General features: G+C 32.0%; 1 protein-coding gene across 2 annotated transcripts in view; it reads right to left on the bottom strand.

Annotated features, from left to right (window-relative positions):
* LOC137921765 (uncharacterized) overlaps positions 1–13281 on the bottom strand; it is a 28815-nt gene extending 15534 nt beyond the window's left edge. For both annotated transcript variants that reach the window (XM_068764586.1, XM_068764585.1), the window contains exons 1-7: positions 8188–13281; positions 5704–6042; positions 3505–3641; positions 3137–3271; positions 2316–2418; positions 1859–1954; positions 542–679 (exon numbers count right to left, since the gene is read on the bottom strand). In XM_068764586.1, coding sequence (XP_068620687.1) covers positions 542–679; positions 1859–1954; positions 2316–2418; positions 3137–3271; positions 3505–3641; positions 5704–6042; positions 8188–13197 — 5958 coding nt within the window. In that variant the 5' untranslated portion in view covers positions 13198–13281. The remainder of the gene's footprint in view (positions 1–541; positions 680–1858; positions 1955–2315; positions 2419–3136; positions 3272–3504; positions 3642–5703; positions 6043–8187) is intronic.
* Positions 13282–15067: the final 1786 nt, after the last annotated feature.

Here is a 15067-nt window from a genome sequence, read left to right on the forward strand (position 1 = left end):
GAAGGCTTCCAAGGGAGTTTTACTGAAAAAAAATTTCTAGACTAAGCACTCTGCCAACTCAAACCTTGTGAAACTTTTAACGCCAACGGACGTTCTACATTTGACTTTTATAAAAAATAAGATTTTAGATCTCCTTTGCAGAACTGGCGCTCTGTCTAACTCAGATGTTAAACATTACAAAAACAATTTACGCCTGGGTATTCAAAAACGAAATTTTATTTTACGTATTTATTAATGTGACCACCTTCCCAACCCTGCCTTCTCAAACACGCGGAATTCGCCAATGTAAGCATTTTTGAATACGTTGTTAGGTTATTAATCGAATATAATAAGATTATCCAAAACTGTGTTGCATTGTAAGTTGTAACCACCAAATTATATTGGCGATTTTGGATAACTTAACATTACTCTAAAAACATAAAAATAAATTAATATGTCAACTATGATAGGTAAATTTACTGATTACGAAATTATGAATATTAAAATTATATATAACTGGTTAAAAGTCAGAAAAAAATATTATTAATATTTTATACCACACCTGATGCGCCTTCATGACAGTAGTGAAATACTTATGGATGCTGACGACGGGCTGATTTTGGTCGAAGTCATATTCGAGGCAGACCTCGTCGTTGATGACCACAACGTTCTCGTCACCCTCGCATCCCAAAATCTCCCTCTGAAATATCAAAGAGATTACTTTCCATCGTCTGGAATAGTCATTATTTATATTGTTATTTAAGGTTTTATAATAAAATATAAATAATTTTTGAATTTTTATATTAAGAGTTACTACAATTAGAGTTGGCACGGTTGGCGAAACGAAGCCGGAACCGTTCTTAAATGTGAGCTATAGAGTATATACTCTTGTAAGTTGACATATTTTACGACAACTAAACATAATGATGCTTTATTTTATAAATAGATTCTCTCGTTGCTCTCAAAATCATTTCAGTCCCAGGACGTCCACTACTGGAAAGGCCTATATTCCGTAATGTCTTCCCCATACATTTCTAATAGGACCAGTTAGAACTGTGTCCAGTTTTTTTACTAATAATTAAAATTTAAAATTTACTTTTTTGTTTTGATTAGAGGACGTTGAAATCGCGAAAGTGTTTCCTAACTTTGGGCCCGCGCCCCACAGGTGGGAAATTGGAAAATAGACTAGACTTGAGTTTTACCCTTTTGATTTAATGTAAAAATTATGATACACAAAGAGGCATAAGAATATTAAAAAACAAAGGGAAACACGGGCGTAGACTTAACCTCGCTTTAAATATCTAAGCACGAGAATTCGGAAACTTTGACTTTGGCTGATTTTCACTGAATTCGTTGGCCGCTCTTAAGTCGCTTGGGAGGACGACCATAGCAACCGAGAGTAAAGGTCCCCGAGACGCAAACAACGTTCCGACATAAAACTAAGTTTTGTAGCATTAAAAACAGTTTTTACTGAACACAAAATCAATTTTAAACAATTTTCATGTAAATTATAAAACAACAGTATCTTTAACATCATTTGTTGAACTTATAGTTTAAAGGTGAGGAATGCCACGAAATCAAGCGCCGTTTTAAGATTAGTTACCAAAACCGCTGTACCGCGCCTCAAAAACCAGCTTGGACGGGGCGAGGAAAAATGAGCATGAGCGTGGTCACAAACATTTACGGACTAACGAAACATGTGCGGCAAATATTCCTCCGTCTCACCGCACGCACACCTATGGCGCGGTTCAGCGGTTTTGGTAGCACTACAGGAGTTAAACATGGGACATGTAAGTCATATGCTATATGTTACTCCTTTCGCAAATATATATTATATTCATTTTTTTACGCAAATCGAAAATATTCAATGACTCCGTACCAGTTTCGTGTGCCGCTCTTGCAGTCGAAGTTTGCGTTCATTTTCCTCCATGTTAGCTATCACTGTGCTTTGTGCCAATGATTTTTTGTCAATGACCTGAAATTAAAACACCCAAGTTAATATTTTAATAATAATAAGTTGATAGTACCTAAGACTTCATAATACTGAAACATTTTTTTCGGATATACACTCAGACCCTGGTTATTGGGCGTTAAAAAATAGTCAGCTATTTAAAAGAGAAATTACTATTCTTCCGTCATTAAGTCTCGAAACTTCTTTTTGACATTTGACGATTGATTTGATTTTTTTTAGTGACTCTCTCGTACCGAGTAGGATTTTATTTCGAATATAAACGCTTCGGACAAGGATAGAAGAATGAACGTATAAAATAATTAAATAAATTCTCTTTCAAATTTACTTTAAAATATTTCAGTTTATTAGACATTTTATATCTCACCTTTCTAATGTTACGCCGCCCTTTGCCGTAATATTGCGAACTTTTTATTTGTTTCCACTTGCGATTTGTTATAGTTCCACCAAAGAGCTCCTCAGAGAGAATACTAAAAAAAATAAAAAAAATAGTGCAGGTCATGTGTGGGCCCTCCAATAAGTGAACCGAAGACGTAGTCAAGTCACAGGAATTCGCTGGATACAGGCAACGAAAGATCGTCTATTGTGGCGATTTTTTGAAAAGGCCTATACATGCCTTGCAGTGGGCGCCTATTGGCTGACATCACGAAGTCAAGAAGAACATGTAACGATTATTAAATTTTAAACCTCACACACCACGGATCAAAAATATTAATTGAGCGTATGCTTTACTTTTTTAATTTAAAAATGCTACTTAATATATAGATTAATTTTAATAGGAATTAACATTGATTAACATTGCAAAAAATGCAATTTTAATTTTACTTTCATTTAATATTATCATGTCCGGTTTAAAATTAGTAGTATATATCAAATTTATATCGTTTTAACAACATTTAAACCTTATTCAAATATATAATCAATTGTGATAATTAAAATCACGTGCGGAAAGCACAGGGGGTGCTTTTTGAATTATTCTGGTTGGAAAGGAATCAGTATGGGGCATAACAATAATGACAAGTGCGTAAATAAAAATAAGACAATATATACATAAGTGTGTGGTAATGTGGTCCGGTTGTTCACTTTAGTTTATACTAAAGACCGACACACATACATATATACATATATACATACATACATATATATATATATATATATATATATTAATATTTTAAAATCCTGTCTCACTTGAGTTGTTTTTGACGTGCCCAGTTGTTCTTCCTGGAGCGAGCATTGCCGTTACGCAAGCTATACTTTCTTTCCGGCGATTCACACTTTTTAATAAACTTATTTATTAGTCTGGTGCGTTTGGCTTCGTTCGATCTGAAAAGAAAATAACATTTTTACTATAATCTCACGCATAAACTGTTTAAGCTATACACCTACCACTTTAAATTCGCCCTTATTAAACTGACCTTATTAATGTCTGTTAAATTTTTGGGCACTAAGCGATTCTTAAAATCACAGGAGAAACAAAAGGTTTCTTAAAGGTATAATTTTAATCAGTATTTGTCTATAAAAAGGAACACATTAAAAAGTTTTCATTGTCAACTCACATCAATTGTTTTTCTCCCTTTACAAGTTTTTTTAAAATCTTATTTTTAGTGTTAACCCATTGTTTCTCTTCGTCAGACGAAGACTGGTTTTCGATTTCCATTTCATCCTTATGTCCCATCCTACCAGACGCTTTAGCCTACAAAACGAAATGTAGTTATTAATTTAAAAAAAACATGTCAAAATTATTCCTAGTAAGATAATCTGGGTTTAAATACTCATAAATTATAGTGCTACCAAAACCGCTGTACCGCGCCTTAGGAAAGCGGTCAGGTGGGGCTGAGGAAAAGGAGTATGAACGCTTCAAACCGCAATAAAAACATTGTTAACAAGTACACTTTAGTGTAGTGCCTGTGACATTCAAATTTGATAACAATAGTAACATTTCAACTTAACAATTAGTTATTAGTAACATTTTATTAGTTAGTTATTATTAGTTATTTAGTAACATTCAAACTTTCATTATGTGAGGCACAGGTATCGTATAGGTAGAAATAAGGTAGGAGAAGGGGATAAGCAGAGTTAAAGTGTGGGCTTTTTGTCTAAAATTCTTTTATTTATTTTTTATGCATTTTGAGAATAGACAAATGCAACAAATGCAAAATTTAGAAACACGTAAAGAGACATTTATAAGTAGCATGTCAAAGTAATAACGTATTACGTATTAAAATAATTTCTATTACAAAAAGAAACACGAGAAAAATATTGTTTTAATGTCCTAAATGTCATTTAAACATGTTTCAAGGTTCATCCAAAGTGTATTTAACAGAATTTTATTTATTATAAAAAAAATACAAAACTCTTAATCAGAACATACACTGTGCAAATGACAAAAGTAGACTAACATTTTGCCACCATGTAAATACAATCATTATTCACTAATGTAAGTTATGTATATTTTTAGAGTGCTTTATTTTAGGTATATACACACACCGGCACAATAAGAGGAACACAAAAAAAATATTTTTTGACAGAATTTTTTTCGACTTAATTTATACAAAATAATTACTTCTGCTCGAATTACTATAAATAATAATCAATTAAGCTGCAATATATTTATTTTTGAAAAGTTATGCTAAAATTATGAAAAAACAGCGATTCATGATTTTTTTCTTTTCGGTTATTACGAGTTTAATTTTAAAATGAACACAAAAGAAATAAAATCAATATCGAGTACTACCCTCGCGAGCCTTAGTGCTTGTATACATACGATTGCCCATATTCAAAATAAGGTTGTCGATTAATTCTTGAGGCAAATTGTCCCATTTGTTCAACAACGCGAGTTTTAAATCATGAACATTCCTGGAAGCTGGATTTCGCTGTCGAACTCTTCTTCCCAGAATGTCCCAGGCATGTGGGATTCATGTCAGGCAACCATACTGGCCAGTTCAGTTTAGTAATGCCAACCTCATTATGGTACCTATTCACTATGTGAGCAGTATGACGCCGCGCGTTTGCATAAAAATGAAATCATCGCCAATGAATAGAGCGAAAGGCATTGCATGGGGTTCTTACATGTCTGTCACAGCTGCAGTTAGTCGTCTCCTTACTGTACGTTCACTTACATTTACATTACGGAGTTGCAATCGATTTCGAGTCTGAACAGTAGTTTGCCGACGATCCCTTAAAGTCTGCAAGGCGATAAAACGGTCATCTACGTCACTGGTTGACCACTGATTTCTGCCTTGCCCCCGCCTCCGCACGTAAGATCCAGTCGTCCTGTAGCGTCGTACAACGCGATGAACAACCGATGGACCTCCTCGATCATGTTTACTGCCCTAGCCACTGAAGTTGCCGGTAAATCACTCATTTTATATCAGAACAATTTACGCTATTGAAAGCAAACACTTAAATCAACCACGGTCACCACACACAGCAACCAACAAAGTTCTTATCAGAAACAATTAGAACACTGGATGTCAGCAAATTTTTAAAAGAACCATAAAACCCGTCACCGCGCTTGAAAAATGTGAAATTTTTTAAGTATATTATTTCTTAAGAGGGTACTTACACGTTAATAAAAACTAGTTCTTAATATTTACAAACATTAAAAAAAATCTACCTTTTTTTGTGTTCCACTAATTGTGCTTAGGGTATATAATTAAAATACGATATTTTTCGGAACTATCAGCTCTTACATGAGACACAATGATTAAATACTTTAACCTAAACTAAATTTTACAAGTTTAAAAAAAACTTACAGTAAGATTTTTTTTGACTACTTTATCGGTGCATTTGTCGCTGTCTGTATTTATAGTAACAGGTGTATTTAATGATTTTAATTCTTGACTCATTACTTTATCAGCTGTCAATGTCACATCACCGTGATCAGTTATATTACATTTGTCATCTTCTATTTGTACATTTCCCTCGCCGTATTTTTTTGGTTTTATCTGAAGATTTCGCGATCGTAACTTTCTTTCATGTTTTATACCTTGCAACTTAACATCTGGTTGTTCCTTTATGACTTTAGAATCTTCGCCATCGCAGTTTTTTTCTAAACAAGTAGATTTTTCCATGCCATTTTCATTTATAGGCAGCTTGAAAGGAAAAAAAAAAACAATTAGGGAACCAATCTATCGTATATAGTTTTACATTACATTGTCATGTTATACCATAGGTCTTATGATTCTTCTGTTACAATCTCGTTGTTAAAGCTATACAGGTGATTGGTTAATGGTGCGAAAGCTATAAAGGGTGAATGTATCATTTGCTGTAAAGAAAATTATGGTAAATTCTACTCAAAAATCCACGGTTTCTGGAATACGAACATCGTTATGATAATATATAACGTCTCCAAAAATTTGGGTAATTTTATATTAACACGTTTACGCCGGTGCGGTGACCCGCGCTAAACTGTCTCATCCGGCGACGCGGGCCACCGGTGACCCGCACTAAACTGCTCTATCGGGCGACGCGGGCCACCGGTGACCCGCATTCGATTGTGTTCTAATTTATTACACTATTAGACACTGAGAATTAAAATAATGAAAATTTAACGTCTATTCATTAAAAAACATTTCTTTTTAATAACATTTATAGTCAATGATATATCAGAAACGTAAGTTATGTGAAATAACATAAACAAACCAGTATTATTAAAAAATTCAAATACGATCAAAATAACATAAAATCTAACATCTAAGAATAGATAGAAAACGGTCACGTCTCATTGCCTTTTTTATGGGTGCTTTCGCATACATGTCGTTGTTTGACCAATACAATCTTATTTCTGGCAATGGCACAATACCCATAATAAGGAATATGCCAAAAAAAGTATTTGCTATTTAACTTGCACAGTAAGATCTCACTGTACTGCAGAGCAACAAATACCGCGTATGCAGGTCTGAACAGGTAATAACCACCGCCGTCAGATGAAGCGCGATATTAATTTGAGTAACTCAACATACAAAAATAATAGCAAAATAAAATAAAATCGGCCCCGGCGTGAACGTGTTAAAATAAATTATTGTTTACTATCTGTCCCTGCAGACTTTATACTGCCAGACATTGGCCAGTCGCATTCCAATATGAAAAAAATAATTGATGTAACCTATTTCTTTTTATTTTTACTCTAATACTTATTGCTGACAAGTATGTTATACATTCACGATTTTAAAACTTTTACAGCTGTAACCAAAAATGTAACATAAAATAGTAATTACAGTATAATACTATTTGTATTTAATCTCAAAATATAAGAATTAAAAGCTATTTTGAAACTAAATATAAGTAGATATTTAGAAAACATAATAAATGTTTAGATTGCAATTTTTCTTTCAAATTATCTGATATCTTTGTATAATAAATCTTTTATGCATGAAAATTTACTCAAGAGTTCGGAAAAAAAATCTAGCCACTATAATAGCACTCATTTATTTTCATTTTGATAATTAATTTAGACTTTCATTAACCGAGGCTTTTATATTTTTTCACTTTCTAGTCTCGGAAATAATCATTTTATTTTTAATAAAATTTATTTAATAAAATATATTTTTTTTATTTTTTTTTTACCTATTTGTAAGGACAATCAAGTATAGCCTTACTTGGTTCTTAATTACTCTGCATTTGGTAGCCTAAGCAAAAAAGCAATATTTAACAAACATCTATACAAACAAATAAAGTTGAGAGTGTTTGTTTGTAAAATTAATATAACTGCGTTTTACTAATCGAATTTGAATATATGTGTGGTAGATATTCTAAAATCACATTTATTTTCTGTCTGTTCAGGCTAATCTCTGAAATGGCTGGACTTATTTTAATGGTAGCTATACTGGCAGATAGCTGATGTAATAAGAAGTAACTTTAAATAAAAAAGAAAAGAATTATTCGCAAATTTTATTTGAGAAAAATTCTTAAAGGGAAAATAACGAAATAACTTTTGTATAAAATTACATGCGGACGAAGTTGTGGGCACAGCTAATCTAAAATAAATTTGAGTCCTATCTTATTCAATTTCATTGTTGCTCGTATCCAGCTCAATATGTCCTTTACCTTCACAAAAATTACATCAGCAGAAGGTATTTATTGCTCTGAAGAATTAGAAATAATAGAAAAAACTTCAATTTATTTACACTTGCTATATTTCTTGTTAAAAGTCAAGAAATATTCTACTCCATAAGACATTTTTCTATCATCATATAAATGATAATTAACTATAAATATTTGAATTAAGATATACTCACATTTACGCTTAGTTTTTGTGGAATAATATCCAGTGTCTGATTGACATCAGTTTGATGATGAGACATGAAATATTTGTCAATAATGGTTTCTGGAAGTTTCTCCAATACTACAATTGCTTCTTGACATAACTTATAATCATTTTCAATTAAATGAAGATTTTTCTCTTCAGTATTTAGACTTCTAGTAATGTCCTCTTGAATATTATAGTCAAAGAAGGAAAAACTAGGTTCACATTGCAATAACTCTGGTTCATGTATATTAACTGTTTGTGAAAATGATCTAACAAACTTATCTTCACCTTCATCTGATTGGAAAGGATTTGGTTTTAGTTTATCTTTTGAATCTCCTTTTAAAGTAGATGAAGTGGAAGGAAATTTAATATCTGAATATAATTTATTTATGTAATTATTATAATTCTGGAGTTCATTACTATTCACATTACAACAATCAACACTTTTTCGTAATCTACAATTTTTAATAGGAATTTGCTTAATATTATCAGCTATGTTTTGGGTTGAATCAACATCACTACATTGTATTTCAGATTCTGATGCTGCACTGTTATGATTTTCTAAGTTCTTTATTATATTTTCTTTTTCCGTTGTATTCAAAGAAACATTCACAGAATCTAAGTCTGAACTTTGTGATTCTTTCACCACTCCTGTTAAATATTGCTGATTTTTTTTAGAAATTAAACCACCCACATTAACAGAAGGAACCTCTTGTACAACATCTCTATTTTTCTTACTCAACATAGATTTCGTTTTTTTTTTACGCTTGTCAAACTTTTTTTTTGCATTTTTTGCATTAAAATTATCAATTTGCTTATTTGTAGTTTCATGAGTTGCTATAGATTTATAAGTTTGTGGTACCAGTAAACTCATTGTATTTTCATTTTCATCATCAGAATCAGGTTCAAATTGTTTGCGTACTCTTAAAAAACATTGGCTAAAAACCTTCTGCTCATGATTATTATTTTCTCCTTGTGGGTCAGTCCAAGGATAGGATAAATTTTTACTTCCCGGAGCAGATTCAAAAGCATTATCTTGATTTGCAACTTTCAAATTTCCAATTTGTTCTAAAAGGTTTACTTCCTCGAGATCTTCACCCTGTTCTGTTTTAATTAAAGGTGTTTCATAATTATTCAGTATATAATTATCTTGTTCTATTTTAATTTGTATTGTTGGATCAGTATTATCGATTTCATTAAAGGTTATTTGCATTTGTTTTAAATTTGGTGTGTTACTGTCCACGTCACAATTTGGGGCCTCTTTAATTTCCCTTGGTTCCCAATAGTCTTCTTCAAATGGAATCTCTTCTTTACAGTAATTTTCATACATGTCTTCATAAGTGAATTCGTCATTTTCATAGTCTACATAATCATCTTCAGAATTTGTTGAAAGTTCTAAAAAACTGTGAAATGTTTCTTCTGGAACTGTATTTACACAGTTGATTTTTATGCTGTTGCCTTCTGAATGTGTCAGTTTACTTTCATCAGTTATAAACAAATTTTCAAAACTTATTTGAAACATTGTTTTTACTTGATGTAATTTGATGCTACTGTTAGTAGCATTAATTATTTTTTTATTATTATTATTTATAAAATTCATTAAATATAGATGAACAAGATGTTTCAATGACCTTGGAGTATTATATTTTACATGTTCATTGCCAGTATCCTCTTTTGTTTTTAAAAAATTGCTTTGATTGTTAATTAAACACTTTTCTTGAGTCTTATTGAGAATAGATAATTTTCCTTTTAAGCTTTTTGGCATAATGTGGAATATGGAAAGATATGTAAGATGTTTTAATGATTTGGGTGTATCATAAAGTAATTCTTCATTTTTACACCTTATCATGAACTGTTCTTTCTCCATGAATTTTGTCTTATGAACATTACATATTTTATTATCTCTATTGATAACTGGGTTTTTTAAGCTTCCTTTTAAATTGTTAGTCATAATTTGCACTATTAATGAATATGCAATAAGTTTCAGTGATTTTGGTGCATGATAATGCTGTGTGTTACCCATAATTTCAAATTTTTCACAATTTTTTTGTTCATGTAGACTATTGGAAACACATGGAGACAATAATGGTTTTTCATTATAATCTTTGCAATTATCAGCAAAATTTTGCCTTAACTGTGAGTTATCAATTTCTTTCAATACTGTAGGTATGAAATAAACTGGAATTAATTTATTGTAGCATAATTTTTTCAATGAATTAACTTCTTTTAAATTTAAACTGACTTTTGGATTAGAAGTTATAACAGTTTTATTTTTGTCGTCATTTAATATATTTCCTATGCTATGTAAGCATAATTGCAATAATCTATCTGGGTTATTGCTTTGCTTCACATATATAATTTTATAATTGTTTTGACTGGTTCTTGAAAAAGTATTATTGTTTACTGTTTGGCAAATACAGACATTCCTTTGTAACATTTCAAGACACATTAACAGTAACTTTTTTGGATATTTTGCCTTGTTATTTAATGGTTGTTTACTTTTTAAATGTCTGACTGTAGGTTCAACATGAAAGTAGTTGCACCAAATATTAGGCTCCTTGACTTCATTATGCCATTCTCTACAGACATAAGGAGCACAAATTGACAAAGCTCTCTGATGATAATAGTTTCTGAAGAAATTACTTACCATTTCCTTTGTAACATATATTTTATCAGGAGGTTTTTTATTGCGGCTGTCCTGGGCTAAAAAAGACTGAGTTGGTTTAATTTTCTTTACCAAAACTGAATCACTTATCCATACAGGATTCTTGCCTTCAATGTGTATTTTTTCTTTAGTTTTTGGCTCTTCATTAGGCTTCTTTGCTATTTTGATTGATAATTCTTTGTTAAGAAACACTGTCTTTAGGTTAAACTTTGGCTTTGTCTTCTGTTTCTGATGTTCAGTCCCAGAAGATTCCTCAATAATTTCACAATCACTGTCTCTTTCACTTAATCTCAATGTTGGTGTAATACTTTTTTCTACTTCTCTGTGTTGTAATAAATCATTGTCTTTCAGAAAAATTTCATATTGTTTAGATAAATTTTCTTCCATTTCCAAAAGATTGTGTTTTGTTAGTTTCAATAGCAAATATGATTTTCTAACACAATAATCCATTGTAAATGTATTAGTTACATGTTTGGTGTTAATTTTCTTTTTAATGAAATCTTCAGACTTTTGTTTCATTAGTTCACCTAATTCAGCTGTTGTTTTGACAATATCTTTCAAAAATTCACAAGCTTTTTCTGCTTGTTCCAGTGAAAGGGGTACATTATTTTTCATAGGCAAATCATTTGCTGTTGTCGTTTGAACTGAAGTACAAGCAGTTTTCAAAATGTTAGTTTGTGAGCTAACATCAACAGTTTTTTTGGCTAAATAGGAATCTATAACAGGAATTTCTAATGGGGTTATTGCTCTTGGTTCTATGTTGGTAACCCGTTTTATTTTCAAATTAGTGCCTTGGATTTTTTTAGCAAGAAAATTTTCAAATTCTTTTGGAATCTCTGCATTATTAACAATTAGGTCATCATCTACTAAGTTAACAGTACTTTCTACAGGTGCTTTAGTGTCCTTGTTTTGGCTATCATCATCACATGTTAAAGTAGTATCCATTGATTGGCTTGCATCCTCAGCCAATGTCAGTGTGTCAAACCTTTTTCCCTTTTTCTTTGGTGACTTAATACTTAAATTTCTTTTTTTAGTTTTTCTTGGGTCATTGATATGCTTAGTGTTGTCACTATCAGTAGTGTCAGAGGTTGATATTTTTCTATGTTTTGTAAAAGGCACATATTCATCATCTGAAAAGTACCTCTTACCTTTTTTATACCTTTTTGGCTCACCATCATCATCAGATAATTCTACATTTGCAAATGGATCTTCATCAGAGTCTTCCTCATAGTGTAAATTTAGTTTACCTTTTTTGCGCCTTGGCCTACCTGTAGAACTTTCATTAGACTCTCCAACTATCTTATCAATATTGTATTCAAAATCTGATATTACAACCTTTTTTGAATTTCTTTTGCCCGAATGATCATTAATAATATCATCTCTAGTATCTAACTGTGATAAATTTAATTCTTTTTCCTCAGTTATTTTCGATCTGTTTTTAAGTTCACTGAGACTAATATTGTCAGTGTCATCAACAAATTTACCATCTAATAAACTATTATTAGATTTGTCAGTTCCTAGTTTTAAGTGCTCTTTCGTAGTATCCAATTCTTCTGCAATTTCTTTCAAACTGTCATCTGTTTTTATTTTATTTTCAGTTGTAGTAATAACTTTAATATCCTTATTTTTATGACTATCTAATTCATAGGTACTATTTTCAATACTTATATGTAAAGATAAGTTTTTTTTTAATTTCTTATTTTTTACATTAACTCCACTTTTTATACATTTTTTCTTTTCATAAGCAACTGGATTTTTTCTTGGTCTCCCACGCTTACGAATAGGATCTTTTGGGACTGGGATTTTTATTCTTCCTCCTTTTGTTTTAATCACCGTGTCATCTACAATTTTCTTCAACCCATTTTCTTCTACTTCATCTTCAACAGCATCTGACTGTATATGTGTAGTGCTAACCAGTTTATCGCTCACATTAATCTCAGAATCCATTTGCTCCTGTAAATCATTTTTATTTTGAAATAAAGAGACAGATTCAATTTCTTGAAAATTTTTTGGATTTTTTACATTTTTCCTTCGGCACCTTACTTTTGAAACCACAATTGTGTTTGAAACATCTACGTTATTTTCTGTTTCATTACACAACTGCAAAGTGGTTTTGATGTTATCCTGATCATTAACGGTAGAAGATATTTCGACTTCGGGGTCACATGTGGAACTTTTCGATAGCCGTAAAGATTCTGGACTAGGCAACTGGGGACTAGTTTGGAATTGATTATCGTGTTTACTATCTTTTCCTTCTACTACAGCACGATGTTTGTCAAATGCTTCCTCAGTCAAAACGAGATCGTTACTTTCTAAATAAATTTGTTTTGACATTATGGAATGGTTCTCTCATTTTAAAATTATTACAGAAAAGCGTATTAATGATCTTCAGTCATAACTCAAACTTGACGATCGCAAACAAATTTATTAATACAACATAGGTAAGACAATGTCACCAGATTATAAACTCGGAAACAAATGAATAAACATACAGTAAAGTAAAAAATCGTTTATATAGTAATTTCATCGATTTTCAAATCAAAATATTTTAAGTAACATAATTGTGTTACAGTTACATTGATGGCATGTAAAATAAATATTTATTTTACATGCCATCAATTTAGTACGGTTGAGGGCCATTTTATTGCACTCTTTTTAAGTAGAATTTGCATATTTCGTATGATTAAAAGTAGATTTGAAAAAATTATTTTTTCCGAATTATTTGTTCATCTGATTTCTATTAAAATGTTCAATTATTACTGCACTTGTAATTCTGCTATTTTACCTTTAAATATTTTACAACATTATTTTTAAATTTACTAATCTGGCAACTTCATTCTTCTTCATTTGTCATTGTGCCTATTCACAACAAGTTCTGTAATTTTGTGTAAATTTAAATAAACAGTAGTTTGTTACCATATAAACGCTTGTTTTTTAAGCCTTATCTTCGTTCGAGCCGAATAACAATTGCCATAAAGTTTATTCTAATCTGCTAATTTTGCAGCACGCACTCGCCTGCCAAAAACCTACATACCTGCCAGAGCCGATTGATACATAAGAAAATAATCAAGCGACATACAAAACCGTGCGAGAAATCTCCTTGTCTAACATTTTTCATCTTTTATTTATTTCGATCGGTCATATTTAGAATATCCGAGTTGTTAAAAAATCTGTCGAAAGAAAAACACACCCCGCGACCTGACCTTAGACATGATAAATTTCAAAGTCAATATCCAAGATCCATCATATAGAACCAAAAAATTAGATTCATGTTCTCTAGACTAGTGATAATAATGCTGTTTGTGCTTAAGAACTATAACGTCACTGTATAATGTGACGATAAATATTATTATTATTATCTATAATCCTGCAACTTGCCCTGTCCCATTGACGAGACCGTTATCCCGGTAGGAGTTGAGATGGAGGTACGCAATTTATCGTGGAGTTTTCGCATTTTATCACGCGACCTTGAAAAAAAATTGATTTTGAAGATTTGGCTGCACTTCGAGTACCAGCTTATGCACTATGGTGTTTTTTTTTAGATATCGGTGTCACTTTCGGGTAATAAGGAGACGTTCTGGCAAGCCAAAAAGACAATATCTCCTCCGAGATTTCGCATACCCGTGATCGAGCGCTCGTTTCGCAGTCTTGCGATGTCGGTTTTGTGAAATATTTGCTTTACCTTTTTGAATGTATCCCCAGCTTTACTAATCCAGGTGGAATTTTTTTCGCGCTCCCGAAAGCGCCCTTCCGAGGCCCCCAAATAAAACCTGCAAAAATTGCGCTTTTTCGAATTCGAATATCTCGTAACCGCAATGTCGGAACCAATAGATTCAAATTATTATATTAAAATTTAATAGAATCAGGCGCACACACTTCCGAACATACAGTGGTAGTCGTGCAACAAAGTGCACCGCCAGCCAGCCCGCTGTTAAATGCGTATGCGGCAAACAATGCGACCGTTACAACTGCCACCGTTAATTCACTCAACACGTATTTCACCCCTCCATGGGGCATCTCCAGGAGTTATGTTACACCGATTAGTACCAAACACAGAGAGACCCTGTGGCGGTGCACTTTGTTGCACGACTACCACTGCATGTGCGGAAGTGGCTAAATATTGGTCTTTTTCTTACCACTAGATTCAAAAGACGCGATTGCATGATTCTCATTGAGGTTTTTCGAGGTTAATTTTTTTACCCCT

The sequence above is a fragment of the Battus philenor genome, unplaced genomic scaffold (genome assembly GCF_028537555.1).
Source record: "Battus philenor isolate CCGP_79_NKW_IND1 unplaced genomic scaffold, ilBatPhil1.0.hap1 SCAF_19, whole genome shotgun sequence".
In the NCBI taxonomy this organism is placed as follows: Eukaryota; Metazoa; Arthropoda; class Insecta; order Lepidoptera; family Papilionidae; genus Battus; species Battus philenor.